The sequence below is a fragment of the Aulostomus chinensis genome, chromosome 5, assembly GCF_037954235.1.
Source record: "Aulostomus chinensis isolate RoL2024-O1b breed Wild chromosome 5, RoL_Achi_v1.0, whole genome shotgun sequence".
Lineage (NCBI taxonomy): Eukaryota > Metazoa > Chordata > Actinopteri > Syngnathiformes > Aulostomidae > Aulostomus > Aulostomus chinensis.
In genome coordinates, this window is record NC_141324.1 from 15,550,693 (window position 1) to 15,572,983 (window position 22,291).

The 22,291-nt window shown below is 44.0% G+C and overlaps 2 protein-coding genes across 15 annotated transcripts in view; both read left to right on the forward strand.

The window, feature by feature from the left end:
- Positions 1-7,413, forward strand: part of ptprsb (protein tyrosine phosphatase receptor type Sb) — a 73,187-nt gene extending 65,774 nt beyond the window's left edge. For 5 of the 8 annotated variants that reach the window (XM_086203415.1, XM_086203414.1, XM_086203418.1 and 2 more), the window contains 6 exons: positions 365-543; positions 1,444-1,570; positions 1,660-1,785; positions 2,456-2,610; positions 3,212-3,347; positions 3,865-6,667. In XM_086203415.1, coding sequence (XP_086059541.1) covers positions 365-543; positions 1,444-1,570; positions 1,660-1,785; positions 2,456-2,610; positions 3,212-3,347; positions 3,865-3,933 — 792 coding nt within the window. In that variant the 3' untranslated portion in view covers positions 3,934-6,667. Of the gene's footprint in view, positions 1-364; positions 544-1,443; positions 1,571-1,659; positions 1,786-2,455; positions 2,611-3,211; positions 3,348-3,864 lie in introns of all 8 variants that reach the window. The other 3 variants (XM_086203417.1, XM_086203421.1, XM_086203420.1) reach the window with 2 other exon arrangements.
- A 3,441-nt stretch (positions 7,414-10,854) lies between these two features.
- Positions 10,855-21,904, forward strand: LOC147261422 (GRAM domain-containing protein 2B-like). 7 transcript variants are annotated; one of them, XM_086203422.1, is made up of 13 exons: positions 10,855-11,006; positions 11,577-11,711; positions 12,187-12,244; positions 12,370-12,442; positions 12,654-12,757; positions 12,913-13,002; positions 14,603-14,674; positions 16,571-16,633; positions 16,735-16,831; positions 16,923-16,976; positions 17,060-17,165; positions 18,077-18,271; positions 19,552-21,903. In XM_086203422.1, exons 1-13 carry the CDS (start codon positions 10,933-10,935, stop codon positions 19,565-19,567), a joined length of 1,137 nt encoding a protein of 378 aa, XP_086059548.1. In that variant the 5' UTR covers positions 10,855-10,932; the 3' UTR covers positions 19,568-21,903. The 7 variants fall into 7 exon arrangements, with proteins under 7 accessions (XP_086059548.1, XP_086059549.1, XP_086059551.1 ...); XM_086203423.1 differs by having other exon boundaries at positions 11,580-11,711; positions 19,552-21,896; XM_086203426.1 differs by having other exon boundaries at positions 10,856-11,006; positions 18,176-18,271; positions 19,552-21,901.
- Positions 21,905-22,291: the final 387 nt, after the last annotated feature.

Genomic DNA, 22,291 nt, shown 5'->3' on the forward strand with positions numbered 1-22,291 from the left:
CATTTGGGGAACTACTGGAAATGAAAAGGGAATCCCAACAGACAAACAGTTAATCTGCATTTTCTCTGCATTCTTGCATATAATTTTTAAAATTATCCGATAATATCGTCTAAATCCGTTTTTTTTTCGACGTGGGGTCCACACACCCCTCAGACGTGCATCAGAGAACCCAGATGCACCCTGGCTACACCCCTTGGGTGTGCCTAAAATCCTACAAACTCTACTAATGGATCATTTGTTTTTTGCAAAATCAGTATTTAAAGCTATTTTAAAACCTGCATCCTTTCTGGAGGTTGCACTGTAGGTAGGCCCCGCCTCTGTGACCTGTCAATCAAACAATCCTCTTTTCTTCCTCTCCTTCCAGCGGCTGGCCAACACCAAAGCCCACACCTCCCGCTTCGTCACAGCCAACCTTCCCTGTAACAAGTTCAAGAACCGACTGGTCAACATCATGCCCTATGAAACCACGCGCGTCTGTCTGCAGCCAATCAGAGGCCTGGAGGGCTCCGACTACATAAACGCCAGTTACATAGACGGATACAGGTGCGTTTCTCCCATGACAACATTAACATGACCTGACCGGCTTGTCATCTGATGATACTTGACGTCTGAGGGGATTGGATAGGTTTTCACCACAGAGCTTCCGGCTGTCATGTCCTGTCACATCGGTTGTTACTGTATCCATGTTCCCAGCGTTCACAGCTGCACGCCGCTCGCCTCTGTCTCAACGAGGGGACAGACGGACGAACGGATGGCGAGGTGCTTCTGATGACTCAGCCAGTCAGACTGCTGGTGTACACATGTTTGGACTGTTCTATTTCCTGCCTGGAGCCAGAAACCCAGCTACGGTTTTCTGTTTGAAAAACATTGTCAGAATATCAGCATGCAACGATTTTCGTCTGTTCTTCTCAGCTATGACGCCACAGAAGTGTTTTACAAGTCAAACTAATTAAACTGCAAAATTAAAACAGAATTATAACGAGACATGTTGTCAGAAATGTTATCCTTCATTCTTGGAGGAAAACATTAAATACATGAGAGCTCTGCATTGTACTATTGTCAGATTCTCATTAGACTCTGAGATTCCATAACAACAACGTCTATGAAACCTCCTCAGAGTGTTGCGGTTCGATTGTCTTTATTTATGAATCTTCTTATGGAAGACAACACAAAATAAATCGCTCAATGAATGAATTGACAATTTATTTATTCATTAAATTCAACAAAAAACGATGAAGCAGAACTGTATAAATAAAATGCAAAATAAAACTTGTAAATGAAATCAGGTTAATTTCTATGTGAGAGGTAAAGTAATTGTCAACAAAAAAAGTGAATCGAATGTGTACAAAAACAGATAACTAATCAAGCAAATTGTGTGTGTGTGTGTGCGCGTGCGTGTGTGTGTGCGCTTGTGTGTGCGCTTGTGTGTGCGCGCGTGCATAGGCAGCAGAGAGGCTACATCGCTACCCAGGGTCCACTGGCGGAAACCACAGAGGACTTCTGGAGAATGCTGTGGGAACACAACTCTACTATTGTGGTCATGCTCACCAAACTGAGAGAAATGGGAAGGGTATGTGCACACACACACAGACACACACACACACATTCACACATGTATTCTATATGATGTGCTAAATGGGTTTTGCCTTGCTGTCTCAGGAGAAGTGTCACCAGTACTGGCCCGCCGAGCGCTCTGCCAGGTACCAGTACTTTGTGGTGGACCCGATGGCCGAGTACAACATGCCCCAGTACATCCTCCGGGAGTTTAAAGTTACAGATGCCAGGGTGTGTTGAAAGATGTTTTTGTATGTTGTATGAAGTGTAACATCACACACTGCTGCCAATCCATCAGTGTGTTAGAAAGCAGTGGCGCAAAACATGTCCTATCGACCTGTAGTGTGTGTCAGTGTGTGTTTTCTATGAGAGTGTGTGTACCAGAACAGGTTATCGACAAGCCGCCTTAGATGCAACCATCCTGTCTCCAGATTAGCTTGACGACTCAGGTGTGTGTGTGTGTGTGTGTGTGTGTGTGTGTGTGTGTGTGTGTGTGTGTGTGTGTGTGTGTGTGTGTGTGTGTGTGTGTGTACACTCGTGTGCCAGTCATAGATAACCGGGGTTAAGCCTGTCCTGAGCAGACGCCACATTGACAGATGCTCTATTGATCTCCATTAAAGGGGAGTCAGCGAGGCTGAGCAGAGGAGAAAAGATGTAATTGCCTCCTGAGTGGCTGACAATAGCAGACGCACTGACGTTCCAGCCTCAAGTTAACCACAGCCACTGATCCAGGGTCAGATAACAGTAATCATTAGAAGGAAAGGGGGAAATTGCCGACCGGTGTCTCACTCTTCAGTCAATGCCGCCAGATGAGGCTCTTAAAGAGGAATAATCACCTGCATAAACAGCAACTGTAAATATGTTGAGATGTTGAGAATCATGATTTATATCGTTCCTGCAGGACGGCCAGTCACGGACAGTTCGTCAGTTCCAGTTCACTGATTGGCCGGAGCAAGGCGTGCCAAAGTCTGGGGAGGGTTTCATCGATTTCATTGGCCAAGTGCACAAAACCAAGGAGCAGTTTGGCCAGGACGGACCAATCAGCGTTCACTGCAGGTCAGCAGCAGCAGCTACATCATCTCAGCTACTCATTCACTGACTCTTCTCACTATTTATTCTTCACTAAAGGTGATCATTAAAAGATTTATTCGTTTTATAATGACTCGAGTTGACTGCCCAGGGAGTAGGAAGACTCACATCTGCAGTACACCACTGAGCCACAAGATGGAGCCTGTTGATTCGCCACCACTGCCACAAGCAATGGATGGTTGACTAATAAAAACCAAGTTAATTTATACATTTGATTCATTAATAAATGTCAGGAAATTTTTTTAAAAAGCCATCTAATCTCATTTATTGGGCACATTTTTACAGTATTTAACACGTGAATGTTTTCAATAGCTCAATAATGGTAGATGTATAGTCAGAGTACATTCCATAACGTAGGACGCAGCTCAAAGTGCTTCAAGCTTGAAACAAATCGATGGCTCAGGCGTAGCAGGAGACAAAAACGCAGGCAGAAACAACTTGAAATGGAAACCTGACTGTGCAAATCGTCCTCGATGATTTATAGATGGTTAATGGTGTTTTTTGGTCTCCAGACAGAAGGTTTGGGAAGCTCTTGTTTCAGCTGGAGTTTGTCTTGTGTTGTCTGTAGTGCCGGCGTGGGCCGGACGGGCGTCTTCATCACGCTGAGTATTGTGCTGGAGAGGATGCGCTATGAGGGAGCAGTGGACATCTTCCAGACTGTCAAAATGTTGCGGACACAGAGGCCGGCCATGGTGCAGACCGAGGTGAAGCAACATTTACATCAGCGGGACTGTAGTTTGGAGACTTTGGACCCTTTTTATTCTAAGTTCCTTCATTTCAGCTCTCTGGTACTGGTGAATGTTAGTCTCACATAAATGAAGACACTGATATTTACTGAGAAGGAGGGGCTAAGAAGAAGCTACAAGTACGTGCAGCGACAGCAGACTTTATAGGTTTTAGTTGAGATGATAGAATCTAGACTGTAATGGCTGGGACTTGATCCACCTCCGGGTCCCCGCACCATACTTAGGGCCACTTAATGGGGGACGCCAAACGGGGACAAACACTGTGTCCCCCTTTCGTGAAATGGAGATTATTGGAATTATTGGCTGTGGTCTTGGATTAATCTGACACACCAGATGAATGTAGCTGCCCCAGAAGGTAAATTTAGGATGGAATTACTGAAGAAGGAGGTGTAAATAACCCCCCCCCCCGTGTGTGTGTGTGTGTGTGTGTGTGTGTGTGTGTGTGTGTGTGTGTGTGTGTGTGTGTGTGTCCCAGGATGAGTACCAGTTCTGCTACCAGGCTGCTCTGGAGTACTTGGGTAGCTTCGACCACTATGCAACGTAAGTGAAGACCCGCCCACCACCCACCCCTCTGACTTGGAGGTCCACGAGTGAAACAACGGACAGATCGCCTGAAATAATGACGGTTTTTTTTCTCCGGGAGCAAGAATCAAAGAGGAATTCTACACCGACAAGGACATCGACAAAAAAAACAACAACAGCAACAACAACAGCAACAAAAAACCTGTGTCTGGCAGGGCTCCTCCGGCGAGGGGGGGGCGTCTGAACAGACTCTCCATGTGTAATCCATATACTTACCTCAGTGTTCCAGTGTGAAGGACGTATAATACATGTGTGTTGTGGTCAGCTATCTCCAATATGAACCAGTGAAATACAAACGGCTTCTGAACAGGAATTATGATACTATATGTGTATAAAATACAAAAAAAAAACCAACAAAAAAAAAAACACAGAGCCTGGATATTTGCTGCACCCTTTATGGGCTTTTTATCCTCAACTTTGTATCTGTCGGTTTGGTGTGCTAAGGGGTTACAAAGTGCAAAGGTGAACATTTCTATGTGTTCGTGAGTCTATTTCAAAGGTGTCTATTGGTTCTAGTGGACTCACCACCCTGCTGGAGGAGAAGCATGTGGATGCTCATTTAGCCAACGCACAGTGCCAACAGAACCCAAGCAGCATGAATGGTGGCCTACGAGGAGAGACGGCTCGCCTCGCTCATCCAGCGCTACATGAATTCTGATGTCAGACCAGAGAACAACGGCCAAGGATCAGTTCACGCTCCCTAAAACTAGTGAGTAACAGCTGGCCTCAGAACAGTGATTAGAGCCCATCGTATCCTCCACTGGGCTGGGATTTGTAGTCCATCATTCAAACAACTACAAAGCTTTGCCTGCTACTTGGCTGTAGTCCTTGTTCATCCTCCAGCCCCTCTTGATGTCGGTCCCGTCGTGGCTTATTGAAAGAGACGCTAATGAAAGCTCCAGTACATTTCTCCACCTCTCTCTCTCTCTCTCTCTCTCTCTCTCTTTCTCTCGCTCCGATTCTAAATTACAGACATGGTTATTGTGTTTTTATGTCTTTTGCCTTATGCTGACTCTTTGTGTTGGAACATGCTGCTTCAAATCTCATGCGTTTTTGTGCTCAACTTTTTCTTGTGAACTGAGGATGAAAGTTGACCCTCAAGCTTACCTACTTGAATTGCACCTCTTTGCAGTTACATCACTCAGACGAAAAACAAAACAAAACAAAAAAACAACAAAAACAATAAACGAATAAATATTGAGTGTGAGTGGTGAGCCCTCTCCTCTCCCCCTCCCTCTTTTTCCCAGCTGCCTCACCTCCCCATTAAAATTCTCTCTGTACAGACCCTCCCAGCTTAACCGATCGATGTCTCTCCTCCCTCCAGTACACACGTCCTTGATATCAATATTTATCTTTCTTGATTTGACATATAATCCTAATTGGTCCCACGTGGTGATTGAAGAGCACCGTGATGTATCCGACTGACCAGAATTCACCAGTTTTGTACATACAGTCTTATCATTGGAGTCCTATTACAGTACAGTCTCAGCACAAAGATTATAACGTGGGATTGGATGTGATGTAGTTCTTATCGTCGCAAAAAAAAGAAGCCTTATTGTTATCTTTGTCAGATTTATTTCATATGATTTGTTTTTGTTTTTAAAAAAAAAAACAGATATATATTATGATTCTATTTTGTTACTTTTTATGTTGTTTTTATTTATTTGGAGTATCTAGCAACTATAACCAATGTTGTTGTTTTTTTGGATGTTGAAATATATTGTTCACTCTTTGTTTTTTGTTGTTGTTTTTTTTTTTGTTCTTTTTTGATGGTCGGTTTTGATGCTTGTTTTTGTTTTTTATATTTGCTTTATTATAACGTATACCCTCTGTGTAGGGTGCTATTTGATACTGATTACTGATGTCCGACTAGTTAGCTAGAGATGTACATTAGAGGCAGACCTAGTTTATGTTTACAGTGATGCCCTCCCCACTACTTGACCTCCATAGCAACAACAGTGGTGCCATCGTGGCAACAGAGGCGAGACCCTCCCCCACCATGACAGGATTAAGGGCATCAGAGAGAGTAGATGTATAGAGCAGACTTGCGGGTGGATGCCTGTGACAAGCTGTTGATATTTAGTTTGCTAAAGCACATGGTAGCAGTGTATTTTTGACAGAGAGAGCGGCTAAGAAAGGCCCAGCTACACACTTTACTCACCCTTTTAGAAAAAGAAAAAAACATCTTTAAAATTATTCTGATATAATGTGTGGTCCAAAAGTCTTGATAATGTGTGACATATATGAAATATGTTATTCCTTCAGTTTCCAACAAATATTGTGTCAAGAGAAATACTAAAGGTGCGCACATGAAGCGTCATCTGATTTGTGTGGAGGGCCAGCTCTGATGACGCCACCCCCCCTCACCTATGTACCTGTTCTTTCCTTTCCAACCATGGATGTAGATATTATATCTTGACTTTGTATTAAAAGCAGATGATTGGATATACAGCACAACGACAGGCTTCATTTCTCTGGGTTTCACTCCTTTTGTGTTTTTCCACTCTTTGTCCTCTAGGTGGCGCCAAAGCAGCTGAAATGTGCTCGCTGTACTTTCCAGCAGGCGAGTAGCAGAAAACAAGGAAGACTGAACAAGATTCTTAGGAGGAAGTACATAGAATTAAACAAAGGTTCTTAGAAAGAGGAGCATAGAATAGAACAAGGAACATAGAATAGAACAAGGTGATCGAACAAAGTACTTAGAACAAGGTGCAAAGACCATTGACTACTGATGAATGTGAATCTGGCTTCACTGCCACTGGTGGAACACCAAACTCTTTACTGCTTTCACCTTCATGAAATAGCTGAAGGGTATTTCTAGAACATTCTGGAGCTGTTCTTCACGTGTTGAGCACAACCACTAACTTGTCCCCTCAGAGCTGTTTTGCGGATGTTTTCTGACACCAAACGGCCTGGAACAACTCGACGGCGGAGACGCGCTGGTCGTTGCGGTCAAGATCAGTGCATTTTTGTTTAGTGAATGGTGCCATTCTGGCTCGGGTTGCTGCACCTCTGTCACTAAATGACGCTTCACTGATAGAAGTACACTTACGAATATTTGATGAGATTATATTTTTACTGACAAGTCATAAAACCGGACAAAGACTCTCTCCATGACAAAAAGGCTCATGCTTACATGTATGAACTTTATAACTTACATAATACATTGCTGTCTTTTTTTAATTCAAGATCCAAACTTGAACTTTCATTTTCAAATTATAGTAAAAAAAAAAAAAAAAAAAGAAATTAAAAGAAAAGACAAAAGATAGAAAGAATACACCAATTCACCAAAAGGTGAACCAGCAACATCTGTCAGTTGGTCGTGTTTCAGCATTTTTCCATTCAGAGCCGTTTCATCCGCACAAAAAATAAAGGATAAGATTTGTTGCTCAAGCACTGAAGCGATGGTGCCATCACAGTCAACAATGAGGTTCATGTCATTTATGGCCAATCGAAGAAAAAATATACTTTTTAATCTTGAACGTTCAGTAAATTCCCGACCTTGGAAACAATAGTTTGGGCCATGAACGCAGCAGTCATTAAACACAGGTGTAATTAATAACATCAGCAATGGCCTGTTCCATTGAGCTGGGCCGGGTCCCTGGTATGGTGCCTGCTGGCTCAGACACACGGAGTAGACCAGGACCGTGATTATGACGATTAATTGCAGCTGTGTTGATGAATGGCTGCTGCGACCAGGGCCGGTTCAAGGTCCACGAGCGAGGAGCAGCCACGTATCCTCGCAGCTATTATTTGACTGCCTCTCTTTCATTCATTTCCATTTCCCACCGCATTTTAGAGGGAAAAGGAGAGATTTTACTTGCTAAATATGCGGAGCAACCCAAATATTTACACGATAAGTCATTTTTTTCCTAAAACTTATACAACTAAAACCTTTACTTGTTATAAATGGCTTTTTTTTGCTTGTTAAAACAATTTTTTTAAATATATTTTTGAAATGATTAGGTAAAAGTGATGTGGGAGTTGCTTCCTGTTTGACTGCTCACAGGCTTTTCTTCCCACATCGAATGATCTTCCTCAGTCAACGCAGTTTTACCTGCTTGATGGCTCCACTGTGTTCATTTGCATTTTATCTGAACACTTCCTCATAAACGCAGGAGCAGGACGTGATGACAAACCCTCAAACCGACGCATTTCCCTTCTGTTTTTGTCACTCTGTTCAGGAAACTGTGATCTGAAAATGCAGACGCTCAGGAATGCTGCTGCCCGCATCAGCGGTGTGTTCTAAATGGCCGACAGCAGTTCCCGCCCGAAGAAGGGCTGAGGAGAGGAGATGTAATCAGCAGTAATTTGCCAAAAAAGAAACTTAGACAGGATCGATTAAATCTCAGGGGAGGCAAAGATACGTGTGTAAAGTTCACACAGTAAATCGTCTGTTGGGAGAATAAAAAAATAAGTGTGTGACTGTTGAGAAAGCTCAAGAGTCCAACTGCGATGCTGATATCAGGGATTAAAATGAAAACCCCGCATGCATGAACACACTTCATGTGATCTCTCAAATACAACAGATCAGTTTTGTGGGCGGAAGCATTCATGAAGAACCTGTCATCCTATGAGTGCAGCACTGGAGCACAGCGCGTGCTACTGGAGAAAGGAGGCCAGGACGTCATTTCTCAATTAAGTCAGGCCACTTCTACAAGCACTAAAGAAGGTGTTCACATCAGCTAATACTGGCCAGTTAATCAGTCCCTCCAGAAAACTGGGATTACGTGATCCCGCGGGCTCAGCAGGACAAGTGGGGGCTCGTATTCTTTCAAAATTCCCCCACTTTCATCACAAAGTCAGCAGTTACAGTTGCAAGATAATACTTTTTTCTTGTTTAGCTGCCATTTCACAACCTCATGTCCCAATGAAGATAGCTGCAAAAGATTAGCACTTTTTTTAAATCCCCATTTTCACACCAAATTGCTAATTTAGCGAGCATTTAGCTCCCACCACGACGCTGTATAAACATCATTTAAAAAAAACAACAGCCTGCGCGGTCGTCGCAATTTTTCAGAAAAGCCATCAAAAAAAAAATGGAGCGTTTTTGACGTCATCAGTCGCTGCTGCAGGGTCACAGCCGATAGCGATACGTCCGAGTCGAATATCGGCCGATCGTGTCCTCCGTAGGATTTATCAGTTGGGTCCTGTGGGGAAGACAAAGAGCAAAAACAGGAATGTGTCGTTCTGGCCATCGGTGAAAACTTCCTTGATTAGACTTGTTGACGCCGGCCCAGTAACTCAACACCTGTTCAGCTGGGTGAGTCCTGAGGAACAATAAGAAGGAAGCTTCAGGAGTCGTTAGGAAGCCAAGGAATGAAAGCCGCAGCACTCATCAGAGCAGCCGCTGAATGTGACCCTGACCTGCTGCTGCTGCTCCAAACACCTGCTGAATACCCGATGAACGGTGCCATCACTCAGGATTAGAAAGTCAATAGTTCTGCTGGACTCCTTCATTCTTTTGTTCATTGTTTTCTGACACACACACACACACACACACACACGCCAATAAAACTAGGAGTGCAGCACACAAATACGGTAAACAAACAGACTGGGAAGTCCAGGACCCGTATGAGGTTGGTGTTTTTACACGGTTTAGTAAAACATAAAACATTTTCTTTTCACATCTCTTTCTGCTTCTATTCCAGCACAAAGAGGAGCACATTTATCTGTCATGGCTTGTTACGCTTTCAGATTAGGATTTTATTTTATAAACCAAACGATCAGTCAATAATCTGTCCATAATAACAATAATCAATCCAAATAAAACTATGATGGAGCTAAAATGGAGTCACTGCCACAAAGGAACATTTTCTGCATTGAATAGTTTAACTTTCAAATCTGGATGCCCATTTTCCTGATTATACTTGTTGGGGAGTATTTTGCAGTATGTATTAGTACTTGCAGAAAAGTAGTAGAAGGAACTACAGCCCACCGCCTGCGTTTCATTCACACGTACATGCAGTTTAGACGTAGCGTTGCCAGCAATAAACAACGTCAAATTTGACATGACATTGACACGGAAATCGAAATCTGACTGTGTTTGCATGTGTTTTGCAGTAAGACCTGCAGGAGACGTGAAGCAGCAATGAACCGACGATGAAATACAAAGAAAATGTTCCGTTGCCACAAATCTACGGAGGCCCTGAATGGAGCTGCAGTACATTCCTTTCTCTCTCTCTTTTTTTTTTTGTGATTTCAGGATTCGTCATTGTCATCCTAGTTAATTAAGAGCAATTTAAAAAAAAAACTGTCACAAGATTTCATAAAATGTTTCCATTTTTTCCCCAACCATCTTTATTTTTCTCCCCCTCATGTCCCCTACGGTTTGCCGTAGTTTTGCCCGTTGGTGCCATGGTGACCCTATGCTGCTCCATTCATCTGCAGAGATATGACGGACAATAGTTTCATCTCACGTGTCAGCTGAAATTCCTGAACATCCGTCCAATTTTCATTTCTATTTTTTTGTCTAATATCTTTAGGAAACAGATAGAAGTGTTGAATGTCAAATTTCTGTATTTATCGATTTTAACCAACTCAGTTATATGAAGATTTGTGTTTTATCAAGCCCAGATATCATCGTGGTGGCTGTGCTCTGCTTTGTCACTCGTTCTCTGATGTGTATCTGTGCAGGCTGAGCAGGTTGCATAGCAGATGCTGTGACTGTCACGACCCAAACACATGACTGCTGTCACGCCATATTTATGTGTGTGTGTGTGTGTGTGTGTGTGTGTGTGTGTGTGTGTGTGTGTGTGTGTATGTGTTTAGTTGCCATGAGGAGCTGAAGCTATGTGTGGTTTTTACACCTGCACCTCTCTGATTGGTCTAGATTGCAGGGACACGCCCACCTCTCCCAGCCTGTTGGCTGAGGTAGCAATGACCAGCCTCTTACTGTCTCAGGGTAATGAAAAGATTCACGCTTAAGCTGCTGGTAACATGTATGTAAGTGTGTGTGCGCATGTGTTTGAGCTGGAAGTGTGTGTTTTCCATCATGAGTCTGAAAAGCAGGAGATTCTCGCTGGACAGCTCTGTGTGAGTACTTCTGTCTCTTCTTCTTCTCTCCTCTTATTGTAGGTCTTTCAAGCTGTGGAGTGTGTTACTGTTAAGTCACCAGTGTTTGCTGATATTTTAGTGCTGCTGCCCAGAGAACACACACTCTGGTCTAATAGGCTAAGAGTGAACACACGCAAAAATAGTAAAGGTGTCTGATTCAAATTCCATCCTTCCAGTTTCTACCATTTATCCTGTTAAGGGTCGTGGGGGGGGGGGGGGGGGGGTCTGGGCCAACACATTGAGACAAACAACCATTCACACTCACAGATTTGTTTTCACTCTCACATTTATGAAACTAGTCAAACTTGCACAGGCTACAACAAGAAGAACCTTCAGACTGCTTTTGGCTCTGCATTCAAGGCTCTTTTTTTGATGATTTATCCAACAAACTCTTGGTGAAAGAATGTGAAAATAATGAAAGTAATGACTGCCACTCGGCCTTTACTCAGAGATCCCACGTGTACCGTCCTGATGCTCCCACTGACATGCACCTTTGAGATGTTCTCTAAAAGATGATACAACATCTGTACCCTGTTCTGTTGGGGATAGCAGTCTGGACAGCAGTCTCACCCTTGGAGTACGAAGAGCCAGCAAGTTGAGCAAGAAATCAAGACCAAGTCTGGAGGAGGGCCAACTGGACATCCAGGAGCTGAATCGCAGTTTGAATAGCAACATAACCCTCCGGTAGGTTGGCTGGAGCCTGGAATGGAAATATTAAAGCAATACTTGAAGTAAAAAATGCATCTTACCTTTCAAATACTCACACATAGGCGTCTTGAGCACACTAGACATTCTTACCTGCCTCATCATCCTTTGTGATTTCAGAGTACAGAAAGAGCCGGCCAAGTATATTTAGCTTAAAGCTAACAGTGACTGACAGCTAATAACAGCAAAACTGTTTAAAGACGTCCATTGACACACTCTCAAGTGTGTCGTCCCATAGAATCCTCATCTTCTTTATTCAGCCGTACGCTCAGTCGCCCACAAACACTTTGATTGGAGTCACAAAGAAGAAACGTAGCGCAGAAAAAAAACAAAACGCCTTTGTGAGTCATTTATGAGAGCTTTAAAGGTAAGAACACTTTTGAGTTGAAGTATCGCTTTACTTCAAAGATAAAAGCCTACTCTCTGTGGGTATTTGGGTTCTTTGCGTTCTCAGGGAAAAGACGATTGTGGAGGAGGGCCTGGACCGGCCAGATGGGATCATCACCAGAAACGTACGTCTGCTGCACGTCATCCTTGCTGCTCCGTTGACATGCACATTCAATCACGTTTTATTGGCTTATTTGAGCTTTATTTGTCCAATTGGAACTGAAAAGCTGTGTATTTGTCACCTTTACAGGGCTTCCTGAAGCACAATAAAACCTTCCACAAACTCTTTCCAGAGATCTCTGAAGGGGAGAACCTGACACATAGTGAGCCTGATACTTATTTGTTATATTGATTATGGAAATCAAATCACACGGTGTCCTTTGGCGTCCTTGCTGGCCTCTGTCCGTGCTGCTTGGGGCTGAAATAGGAGCTGAAAAACTTCAGTAAACGATTAGGCAGGCCTGTGTTACCTTTGTGACACGCTTTGGTTGAAGAGAAGCGTCACAAGTTGATGTGGGTGTCTCTTTGTTGCAGCCTTCACCTGCGCCCTGCAGAAGGAAGTGCCGTATCACGGAAAACTCTTTGTTTCTGACAACCATGCGTGTTTCTACTCGTCAGTGCTGCTCAAAGACACCAAGGTAACGCGCCGAGCTTCTATCATCAAGGGCCGAGGGACGTGATCCGGTTCACAGGATCAAACAACAGCCGCGTGTTCTTTACCTTGGTCAGGTGTGTTTCAGGTTACAAGTGTTCCATCAGCAATGTGACGCTGTGTTTTCTCTTGACTCTGCAGGTGGTGATCTCTTTGTCCAGTGTGCAAGAGGTGAAGAAACAAAACTCGGCATTGTCCATGTTGTCACTTCAAACTGCTGATGGAGAGAAGGTCAGATGACACACTTGCGTGGATAACCTTTGTTCATGTTCATGTTATTTGCTTTTTCTAGTGCATTTTAGATGCCTACATATTGAGACTCCCATAAACAAGTATCAGGAATGCGTCTAATACTGCGAAGAAATCTGACATCACTGAGTATACAACGCTGATACCTCACAAGTTATTAGCCCTGAGACAGGACCCTGCTGCTTTCCAGCCTAGTTCTGACAACATGCAGTAGTGAACTCCTTCACTGCACGTTACAACAAATAAACATCCATCCATCCATCCATTTTCTTCTGCATTCCTATTAAGGGTCATGGGGGGGCTGGAGCCTATCCCAGCGTCTTCAGGTGAGAGGCAGGGTTCACCCTGGACAGGTCAGCAGTCCATCACAGGACCAACATAGAGACAGACAACCATTCACACTCACAGTCACACCTACAGTCAATTTAGAGTATCAATCAGCCTCGTCCCCTCTTGATGTCTTTGGACTGTGGGAGGAAGCTGGAGTACCAGAGAGAACCCACACAGGAACAGGGAGAACATGGAGACTCCACACAGAAAGATCCCGTGCTGGAGCCGGGACTTGAACCTGGAACCTTCTTGGTGTGAGGCCACAGTGCTGACCACTGCACCACCGTGCCGCCACTACAAATAAACAAATACATGGATTCCAAACAAACAACCTTAACAACATTCCTCTCAAAGATCCTACGTGCTGGGAATGAGGTGTCTGTTTAGTTTTTACCACTATTAACAATAAGTGTTATTGCTCTGTACGTAAGGTGGCACGGTGGTGCAGTGGTCAGCACTGTCCCCTCACAGCAAGAAGGTTCCAGGTTCAAGTCCCGGCTCCAGCAGGGGATCTTTCTGTGTGGAGTCTCCATGTTCTCCCTGTTCCTGTGTGGGTTCTCTCTGGTACTCCAGCTTCCTCCACAGTCCAAAGACATCAAGAGGGGACGAGGCTGATTGATACTCTAAATTGACCGTAGGTGTGACTGTGAGTGTGAATGGTTGTCTGTCTCTATGTGTTGGTCCTGAGATGGACTGCTGACCTGTCCAGGGTGAACCCCTGGTTCATGTATTACACTTTAAATCCCCTTCGCAAGTGTATCAAGGCTGCCTGAAGGCAGCTGGGATGGACGGCTGGTATCTTTGGACTGAGGGAAGTTGTGCAGGGCAATGAAGAAGAACAGCCTGATGTGCAGCATTAGTTGGACAGAACTACCTCGAATCCTCCAATGTGCTAAAAATCCTCATTGAAACTACCATCCAGACTGAAAATAGATGTGAAATTATTTGCATGGAAATTGTTTTGAAAATGGGATTAATCATAAATACTATAAATTTCATTGCATTAATATCATATATTGATAAATGCTAGATGATTTTGTTGCATTGCTATTGTTTTATAAGTACATTATGGACAAGTACATTTTCTAATACCATGATTTATTAAAATATCTCTCTTTCAGTAATAGCCAGCAATTTTTTTTTTTTTAAATGAAGGAAGCAGAAACAAAACTTCCTGTAGCATCTAGAACAGGCCTCTGCCCTGACGTTGATCTGATGGTTCCTTTCTCCCACCTGCTGTCTCCTCCCTCAGTACTCATTTGTGTCTTTGAGGAACCGACAGATGTGTTACAAACTCCTCCAAACCATCTGCTCACAAGCTCAGGTAGTTGCTTCACTTATCTGCTAACATGTGCAAGGATCACTGCTTAAAGTCATACTATTATTTGACCCTTCAAGTACTTGGAAATCCCGGTTTTGAGCTGACAAAGACATTTTTCCCCTTGTCACATCACATCTTTGTGACTCCAGAATGCAGGAAGAGCCAGCCACATCTATTTAGCTTGAGGACAGTACCAATCAGAGAATAACAACAATAACAAAAATATCACTTTACAAACTCTCAAGTGTATCGTCCAGTATAATCCACGTCTGCCTTATCTACTATTCTACAATTCTACAATTTCATTTAGCAGACGCTTTTGTCCAAAGCGACGTACAACACAAGCAAGAATTTAGACCTAATTAAGGAAAAGTCCGTAGGAAGCGCAAAAGTGCTTCAGTTGTGATTTGGTCACAGGTACTGCCATCTAGTGGAAGAAGAAGTGTCGCCCCCCCCCTCCCTTTTTTTTTTTTATATATAACAGACATACAACATCACACAACACAGTTAGTGCTACATAGTCACTAAGTGCTGGGTCTTGGACCCTCTGACTTATTCTACCCCAAAGAGGAGAAGAGTCAGGTTAAGTGCCTAAGTGCTCTCTGAACAATTGAGTCTTCAATTGTCTCTTGAAAGTAGAAAGGGACTCAGCAGAACGCACAGAGTTGGGTAGTTCGTTCCACCATTTGGGAACAACAGAAGTGAAGAGTCTGGCTAGAGATTTGGAGCAGCGCTGGGCTGGAAGCACCAGGCGTCTTTGGCATGCAGAGCGTATCTAGATGTGAGCCCTGTAATCCACGGGCTCTTTGGGCTCGTTTCCACTGGCTCACTTCAGCTCGGGTCGGGTCGGTTTGGCCCTGTTACCACCGACCCCAACACGGTACTAACTGTTACCATTTTGGTCCCTGCTCCGCTGGGTTCCAAGTGACCTGAGCAGGGACTAAAACATGACGTAAACACTAGCGGACGCTGATTGGGTAACCTACCCGCTAATGTCGTCTCCTTGGTATCAACTTAGAATACTGGTCGATGGCTTGGTAAAGACTTTTACACTTTTCTTGGGTGTTCTGTTTCACCACTTGAGGCCTTGCCTGTCTGTCGTCCCTCACTTTTAGTTTGAGCAAAAACCACAGACTGAGCAACAGGCATCACGCTGCCTCCATGTCCTCCATTGTTGTGTTTCACTCAAATTATGCTGGGGAACTCTCAGCCGGTGAGTCCACCCACGCTGACGTGGTACTCAGGGCTGGTGGAAACGCACCCGTACCCGTGTCTCACAGCTGGTAACAAGACGTTCGTGCCAGTGTTGTCAGCTCCTCAGTCAGGAAAGAAGCTGATAGCTGTCGATCAATGATGTAATCAGCGACAACAACCGAGTGAAAGATACCATAAATAAGTTTCAATCTACAATTTAACTTTATTCTGTTCACCCCTGTTTCATTTGATGTCACCATTTCATCAAACCAGTTGATAATGACAACAAGAACATGAAACACATCTGTAGCTTGCTTTGACATCACTTTGTCACAATAAAGTATTGGTGCCAACACAAGCATTCTCCCAAAGACCTGTAAAAAGGTGTTATTTTTAGCTCGTTGTTTTTGACCACTTAGGTGGCCAAGTTGGCCACCCTGTTTCTGACCATGAACCACATTTAGAAGAAGGAAATGCGTTTTATACCAGATGACTCATTTGAGAGTTTGTACGCAGACATTTTTGGACGCTTTTGTTGTTGTTGCTAGCTGGCAGTCACCTTCAGCTGGAGTCACAAAGTGGTGCAGGGGGCAAAAAAACACAACCCGTTTGTGAGTACTTGACAGGCAAAATACACATTTTGGGTGAAGTATCACTTAAATGTAAAGTTTTTGTCAATCATGTTGCGGTGCTTGTGTGACTCAGGGGGGCAGCACCAACAGCAGCCCTCACATCTCCTCTGGAGAGAACGAAGGTGATCCTGAAGTGGTAGGTTCAGTGTCAGGCGAGTCATCTTGATTTTCATCAGGACAAAGGTGATAAATATCCTCCTCAGTCAATCTGTCCTTGTCTATAAAAATAACCTACAGATGTCCAGTTATTCCAGTTTGGAGGACAGTGTCGATCGGGGTCTGAGCAGACAGAGCAGCATCTGTGTGGACAACTTCCCTCTGCTGTCCAGTGAAGGTGAGACACAAACCAGGCAGCCAGGACACAGCGGGACGGTTCCCGGTCACCTGCCTGAGACACTTATTGGTACATATTTGTACCCTTTCAGGTCCTTCAAGATGCAACACCCGTCAAAGCAGCATGATAGATGATGACAACAGAGGTGTGTGTGTGAGGGCTCACTCACTCACACACACACACACACACACACACACACACAGATCTACTGAGAGTCATAAAATAAAGAGTTCTCTCCATCAGCTACATCGTTGATCTGGAGTATCGTCAACAGAGTCACGCCGGCCAGAGAAACTGTCAACCTCAGTGTTCTCTTCTACATTTACATGATGATGTAAGTATTATTTCTCACAGTTGGTACATACACTCATGTATTATACTTTAAATCCCCTCGCAAGTGTATCAAGGCTAAATAGGCTAAATCTCATTCAAAACGTGCCTAAATATTTCCCAAGTTGAACAACAGGAAACAGAACATCTGCTGCTTCCGACCGGTGTTCTGCAGGCTTCCATATCACACGTGTAAATGATGAATATTGGACAAGCATTGGCTTCTCAAATTATTTGTGATGTCACAAATCCCATTGCAGGACCACCTCTTAAAACTGTACACCTTCTTCAGAAGGACTTTAACAATGCGGCAATAATAACCAAGTTTTAATTTGACGTGCCGAATGTTGCTAGCTTTGTTCTTTTCAGTCGAGTTTGTCTGTCAGCAGGATCACGAAAAAAACTGACCACCAAACTAGAGGAGAGTAGACGAGCTGAGGAAGAACGTATTCAAATATGAGGCAGATGAGGGGCACCTGGTGGCAACAAGGATGACTACTATTTGAACACTGTGGTGTTCTTAAGTTAGGCCACCTTGGCTGAGGAATCTGTTGCTCAACATTTGCTGCTTTCACTCTCTATAACACTCCATCCCTCTGCTGCTTTCAAAGTTTGTGTGGAAAAGTGTTGTGAATAATTCTTGGAATAATTTTCTCCACTGCCCTCACATTCATCATCCAACACAAACCGAGCGCACCTGTTAGTTCTCTAGATGGACGAGAGGCTCCAGAGGAAATGTGGTTGAACTTGGTTCCAGAAATGTTATCACGCAGCGTTCGATCAGGCTTCACAGTGATTCAGTCCCTGATAGCTGTCCAGGACGCTGTGTGTCTGTGTGCTTTAGATTCTTTCTGAACAAAACACAACATCCTCTGACGGAGGCATATTTATAGATCACAACAATCTGGATGATAGCGTGCGTGCGTGCGTGCGTGCGTGCGTGCGTGCGTGCGTGCGTGCGTGTGTGTGTGTGTGTGTGGGTGGTTGTGCGTGTGCGTGTGTGTGTGTGTGTAGAATGGTGATGCTCCTGCTGGCGTCCGGGTACATCGGGTTGAGGATCGTCGCATTGGAGGAGCACCTGAACAATTTGGGATCCCTGACTGCCAGAGAGTGAGTAGACTTGAAGGAGAAGAGAACAAAGCAAAGATAAACAATCAGCTTGTGACGGTTCAAACTGGTTTGAACTTTACTGGAAGATCAGATCTGGCATGAACAGCGTGGCTCTGCAGGCTTACATGTGAACAGAAAGAACAAAAGATTTGAGTACATTCCACTGCGGTCACACCTACCAGGACACTTGGTCTTTCACAACTGTGCTTTCACGGAGAGGAAACGGTGAAATTCCGTGAAGCAGCTCCAGTTTTTCAGTTGTGATTCCAACAATAGATGTGCTAAAGAAATTGAACTATTATCATCAAAGTATTACACCTCCTCGCTTAGATTGAAATGATGTTTAGATACTGTGTTTCTTTCTTTTACTGGACTACTGTTCATCTATTTTGGGTGGAGTGTGTGTGTGTGTGTGTGGGGGGGGGGGGGGCTCAACTCAGTTTATATGGACTCTGATTCTGTGAATCTATATAGAACAATTTAAGATGCACCAAGGAAGAAGTAGGAGTCTATTAGTCATCATCCTACTCTTTTTCAAGCATAATATGCAATAATATTGTTGAGTTTGAGTTGAAACTACAAGTTTTTTCGTTACTCTGTTTATTTATTATTATTTTTTAATGTTATTTCCACGTTCCAAATAAAGAAGTCATTCGCTAATAAAAATAATGAATCGTATTTGAATACCACTTTTTTGTGAAAAGAAAGAAGCCAAAAGTGCTCTGACATTCAAACAAAATCAACTCGTTAGAAAGAACGCAAATAAAACAACAATCGCAGATGCAAATAATGAAATGAACTGGGAGTCGCACCTGAGCGCAGCTCCTCTCGGCCGTACGGTTAACAGTCGGGACACGTTCAGCGTTCCGGTTCAGTCTGACCTCTCGATTGTTGTTTTCAGCTGCAGTCAGTAGCTCTGGTCTGAGGGGAAAGTCTTAACAAAACTCCGCTGTGAACTACCTGCTCAGCATCAAACAAACACAGCCAGCATTTAGCACCTTGAGAGGCAGATATTCCTCTCAGGAACTGCTGAGAGTCCAGACACGGAGCTAAAGAGAAGGGACTATTGGACTTCCATCGAGCTGCAGATAAGCTCAGAGCTGATGACGTGTCAGTATTGTGTTCACTACTTGCCTCCTGGTACCTTTGTTGGATACTACAAGAATACTTTACTGATAATATGCTTTACTCACAGTTTTAGAAAGTACTGCTGAAATCTATATGGGGGTGTTTCCTTCACAAGTATCCTCTCTTCATACTGTTTTCCTCATCTTTTTCAGTCATCAGCCGACGTAGCCCTCCGTCCTAGAGCTCTGAGCCCAAGCTGGTGTATTGATCCGGGTCCAGACAGCCTACATGAAGCATCTTAACTCTGCCACACTACGTGATCCCGATACCCAGAGCAGAGCATCAGGACGGTGTCTCTTCCCTTCCATGAGAAACTCCAGACGGGCGTGAGGATGAGGATGGAGGTCGGCCTTAAGATGCTTCTGGGACGTTTGAACTGTGGTGAACTACATGACAGATGACTGACCTGGAGGTGGCCCAACCAAGCCATGTTTGGTTCCTGACCAGTGAAGAGATGAGCCAGGGGACCCTGGTTCTCTTGGATCAACACAACTTGTAGTGCTGGACACAAAGGAGAAGCACTTAGTTATCTAGTGACTTGAAATCATTGGTATGTAATGACTGAGGTTGTCAATGAGGCACTAGAATCTATGGTAGCCAGCAGAGGGCAGTACCTCCATTGATAACATACTGAGCTGCAGTTTTGATTTCAGTTTTAGTACACAAATAGGCCAGTTTCTATTGTTACAGTCAACTTTTCATGACATATTTTAAAATTGCTGTGTTGAAAGCAAGGATATACTGTGAAGTAAAAGCGTGTAACCCAGATCACGCCTGTCTGATGCCAACATTGTTCTCCTCATGAAATCATTCACCTTCAGACTTGATTTATAAAAATCTCTTGCCTGAAAATACAAATTTGTCTAACTCATTTTTGTCCACAGAAACTCAAATAGTAGTCCTGGGCTCACAAAGATGTATTTTCCCTCTCACGTCTTTGTGGCTCCAGAAAGCAGAACGAGCCAGCCATGTACATTTAGCTTGACGCTAATAGCGCCTGTTCGGTAACAAACTCAAGCACATCATCTTCAAGTTACAAACACTGACTTGAGCAAGAAACAAAGTCTTACCCTCGGCTGACCCACCTTACACGTGCTTGTTTATGGTTGTTCACAGGATAAAGGAGACGAGGATCACCCATGATGAGGAACTTGAGTCTGTAAATGGATGGATGGTTGTAGCTGTTAGCCATCTGTGTAAGGAAACTTTGGGACCCATTGAAGCGATCTATGGCGCCAGGGGGTTGTGCGCCGTGCACTCAGGGTTTTCTCCCTCATTTAGGTCTTAGAGGGAGCATCATCAGAAATCGCGGCAAAAAGAGGCCGTCCTTATACCATGTTCTTCACAGGTGTGTTTCGGGCGTGACATCACTCAAACCAATCAGAGTGCCCCGGGTGGTTCCCTCGTGAAGCCCTCGTTGCACCAGGACTTGGCATTTTGGTGCAGGCATTTAAACCTGGGAGAAGCGAGCACTTTTCATCCGGAGAACCTAGTTGAGAACATGTCTTCCAGTGTGTAAGGGCACAGCTGTCTGAAGCTGGCAGGGGTGAAGCAGTCCAGGTAGAAGGTGGCCTTAGTTTTTGGGCATCAGTTGAACCACATTCCAATGCCCCACATCTGCTCTTCTGGATGATGCACCCTTTAATAGCCCTTCACACATAGCGCCGTTGACCAAAGACGAGCCTCCTCTTGGTCTGTGGCCTGAAAGTTTTCTGATGTCCCAAAGTGGCACCGTGATTGCGCAAGTCCAGCCTCATTAACATAGTCAAGCACCTGCCGGCTCAGGGGGCACGAGGTCATTTGCCAGGTAAAGGGAGAGGATGCTTGGCTGGACGATGTCATTTGCACTAACCTGATGCAATGACGCTTGTCCTTCACCGAGCGCCAGCTTGCGCCACGCTTCAAACAGGGCCCAGAGAGCACATGGTGGAGGATGTTTCAGTGAGCATCAGCTCGTGGATCCGGGAGCGTGACCCCAGTGAACCCGCATATCGTTTTTACCAAAACGTGGAGAGTTAGTATGAGGTGCAGCTTGCATTGTTCTGATCAAGAACCCTGCCGTCATCATTGGGGAGTAGCAAAATGGACTCAAACAATCTGAACTACACCTTTAACGGTGGATGGGTGGGGGCCAGCAGGTGAAGGGGCCTGTGTAATCCCGCAAAAATACACAGCATAATAATCTTAGTATGAGATGGGGACATGAAAGCCACAGGAGAAACAATAAATGTGTAGACATTGAAACAAATGCATAACTGAATACGTTTTTTTTCCACAAATAAATTTCCGATTGTCGTCCGTACGACGTCAAACCCACAGCAGGATATTTGTGAGACTTTGAGGGTTTGCAGAGCATTTCCAAGTTCTCCGTCACCTTACCAGGCATTTATTCCCACTCAGGATGAGCAACAAAAACGTCCTGTTATCACCCAAAACTCAGTGTTAAGGTGTATCAGCTAAACCGTTTCATGTACATTTAAACGATCCATTTCTAATTTGCACATCTGATTAGCATGAAACACAATGAATCAACGTGATCAGTTGTACATTTTTGTACATAAGTGATCTTTTATTATTTAGTTGTCCATAAAAAGGTCAAGGTTCAGTCCCATGTATTAATTTCATTACATCATAGTTCAGTTCAAAAAGCAACATAAAATTACAAATCATAATACAAAGAATAGAATAGTTAAGTACAGTAACCATATAAACAGCCCACTAGTATCCTCTAGCCCCCCCCCCCCCACCCTCCCACCTACCCACTCAGACCCTTGCACAAAACTCAGAATACATCAGTTAGAATCAGCAATAAAAAAATTCAAATAAATGTCCGTTGGTTGTTTTTTTTTCTTTTTCTTTTTAAAGCGCTTCATTGTTCCAATGCCTTGAGCT

Bases quoted from the DNA above. Each gene is read 5' to 3' on its own strand.
- LOC147261422 (XM_086203422.1), top strand. From the start codon at position 10,933: ATGTGTTTGAGCTGGAAGTGTGTGTTTTCCATCATGAGTCTGAAAAGC. The intron at 11,712-12,186 runs GTAGGTTGGCTG...TTGCGTTCTCAG, and splicing joins AATAGCAACATAACCCTCCG to GGAAAAGACGATTGTGGAGG. The intron at 16,977-17,059 runs GTGTGTGTGTGA...CATAAAATAAAG, and splicing joins GATAGATGATGACAACAGAG to AGTTCTCTCCATCAGCTACA.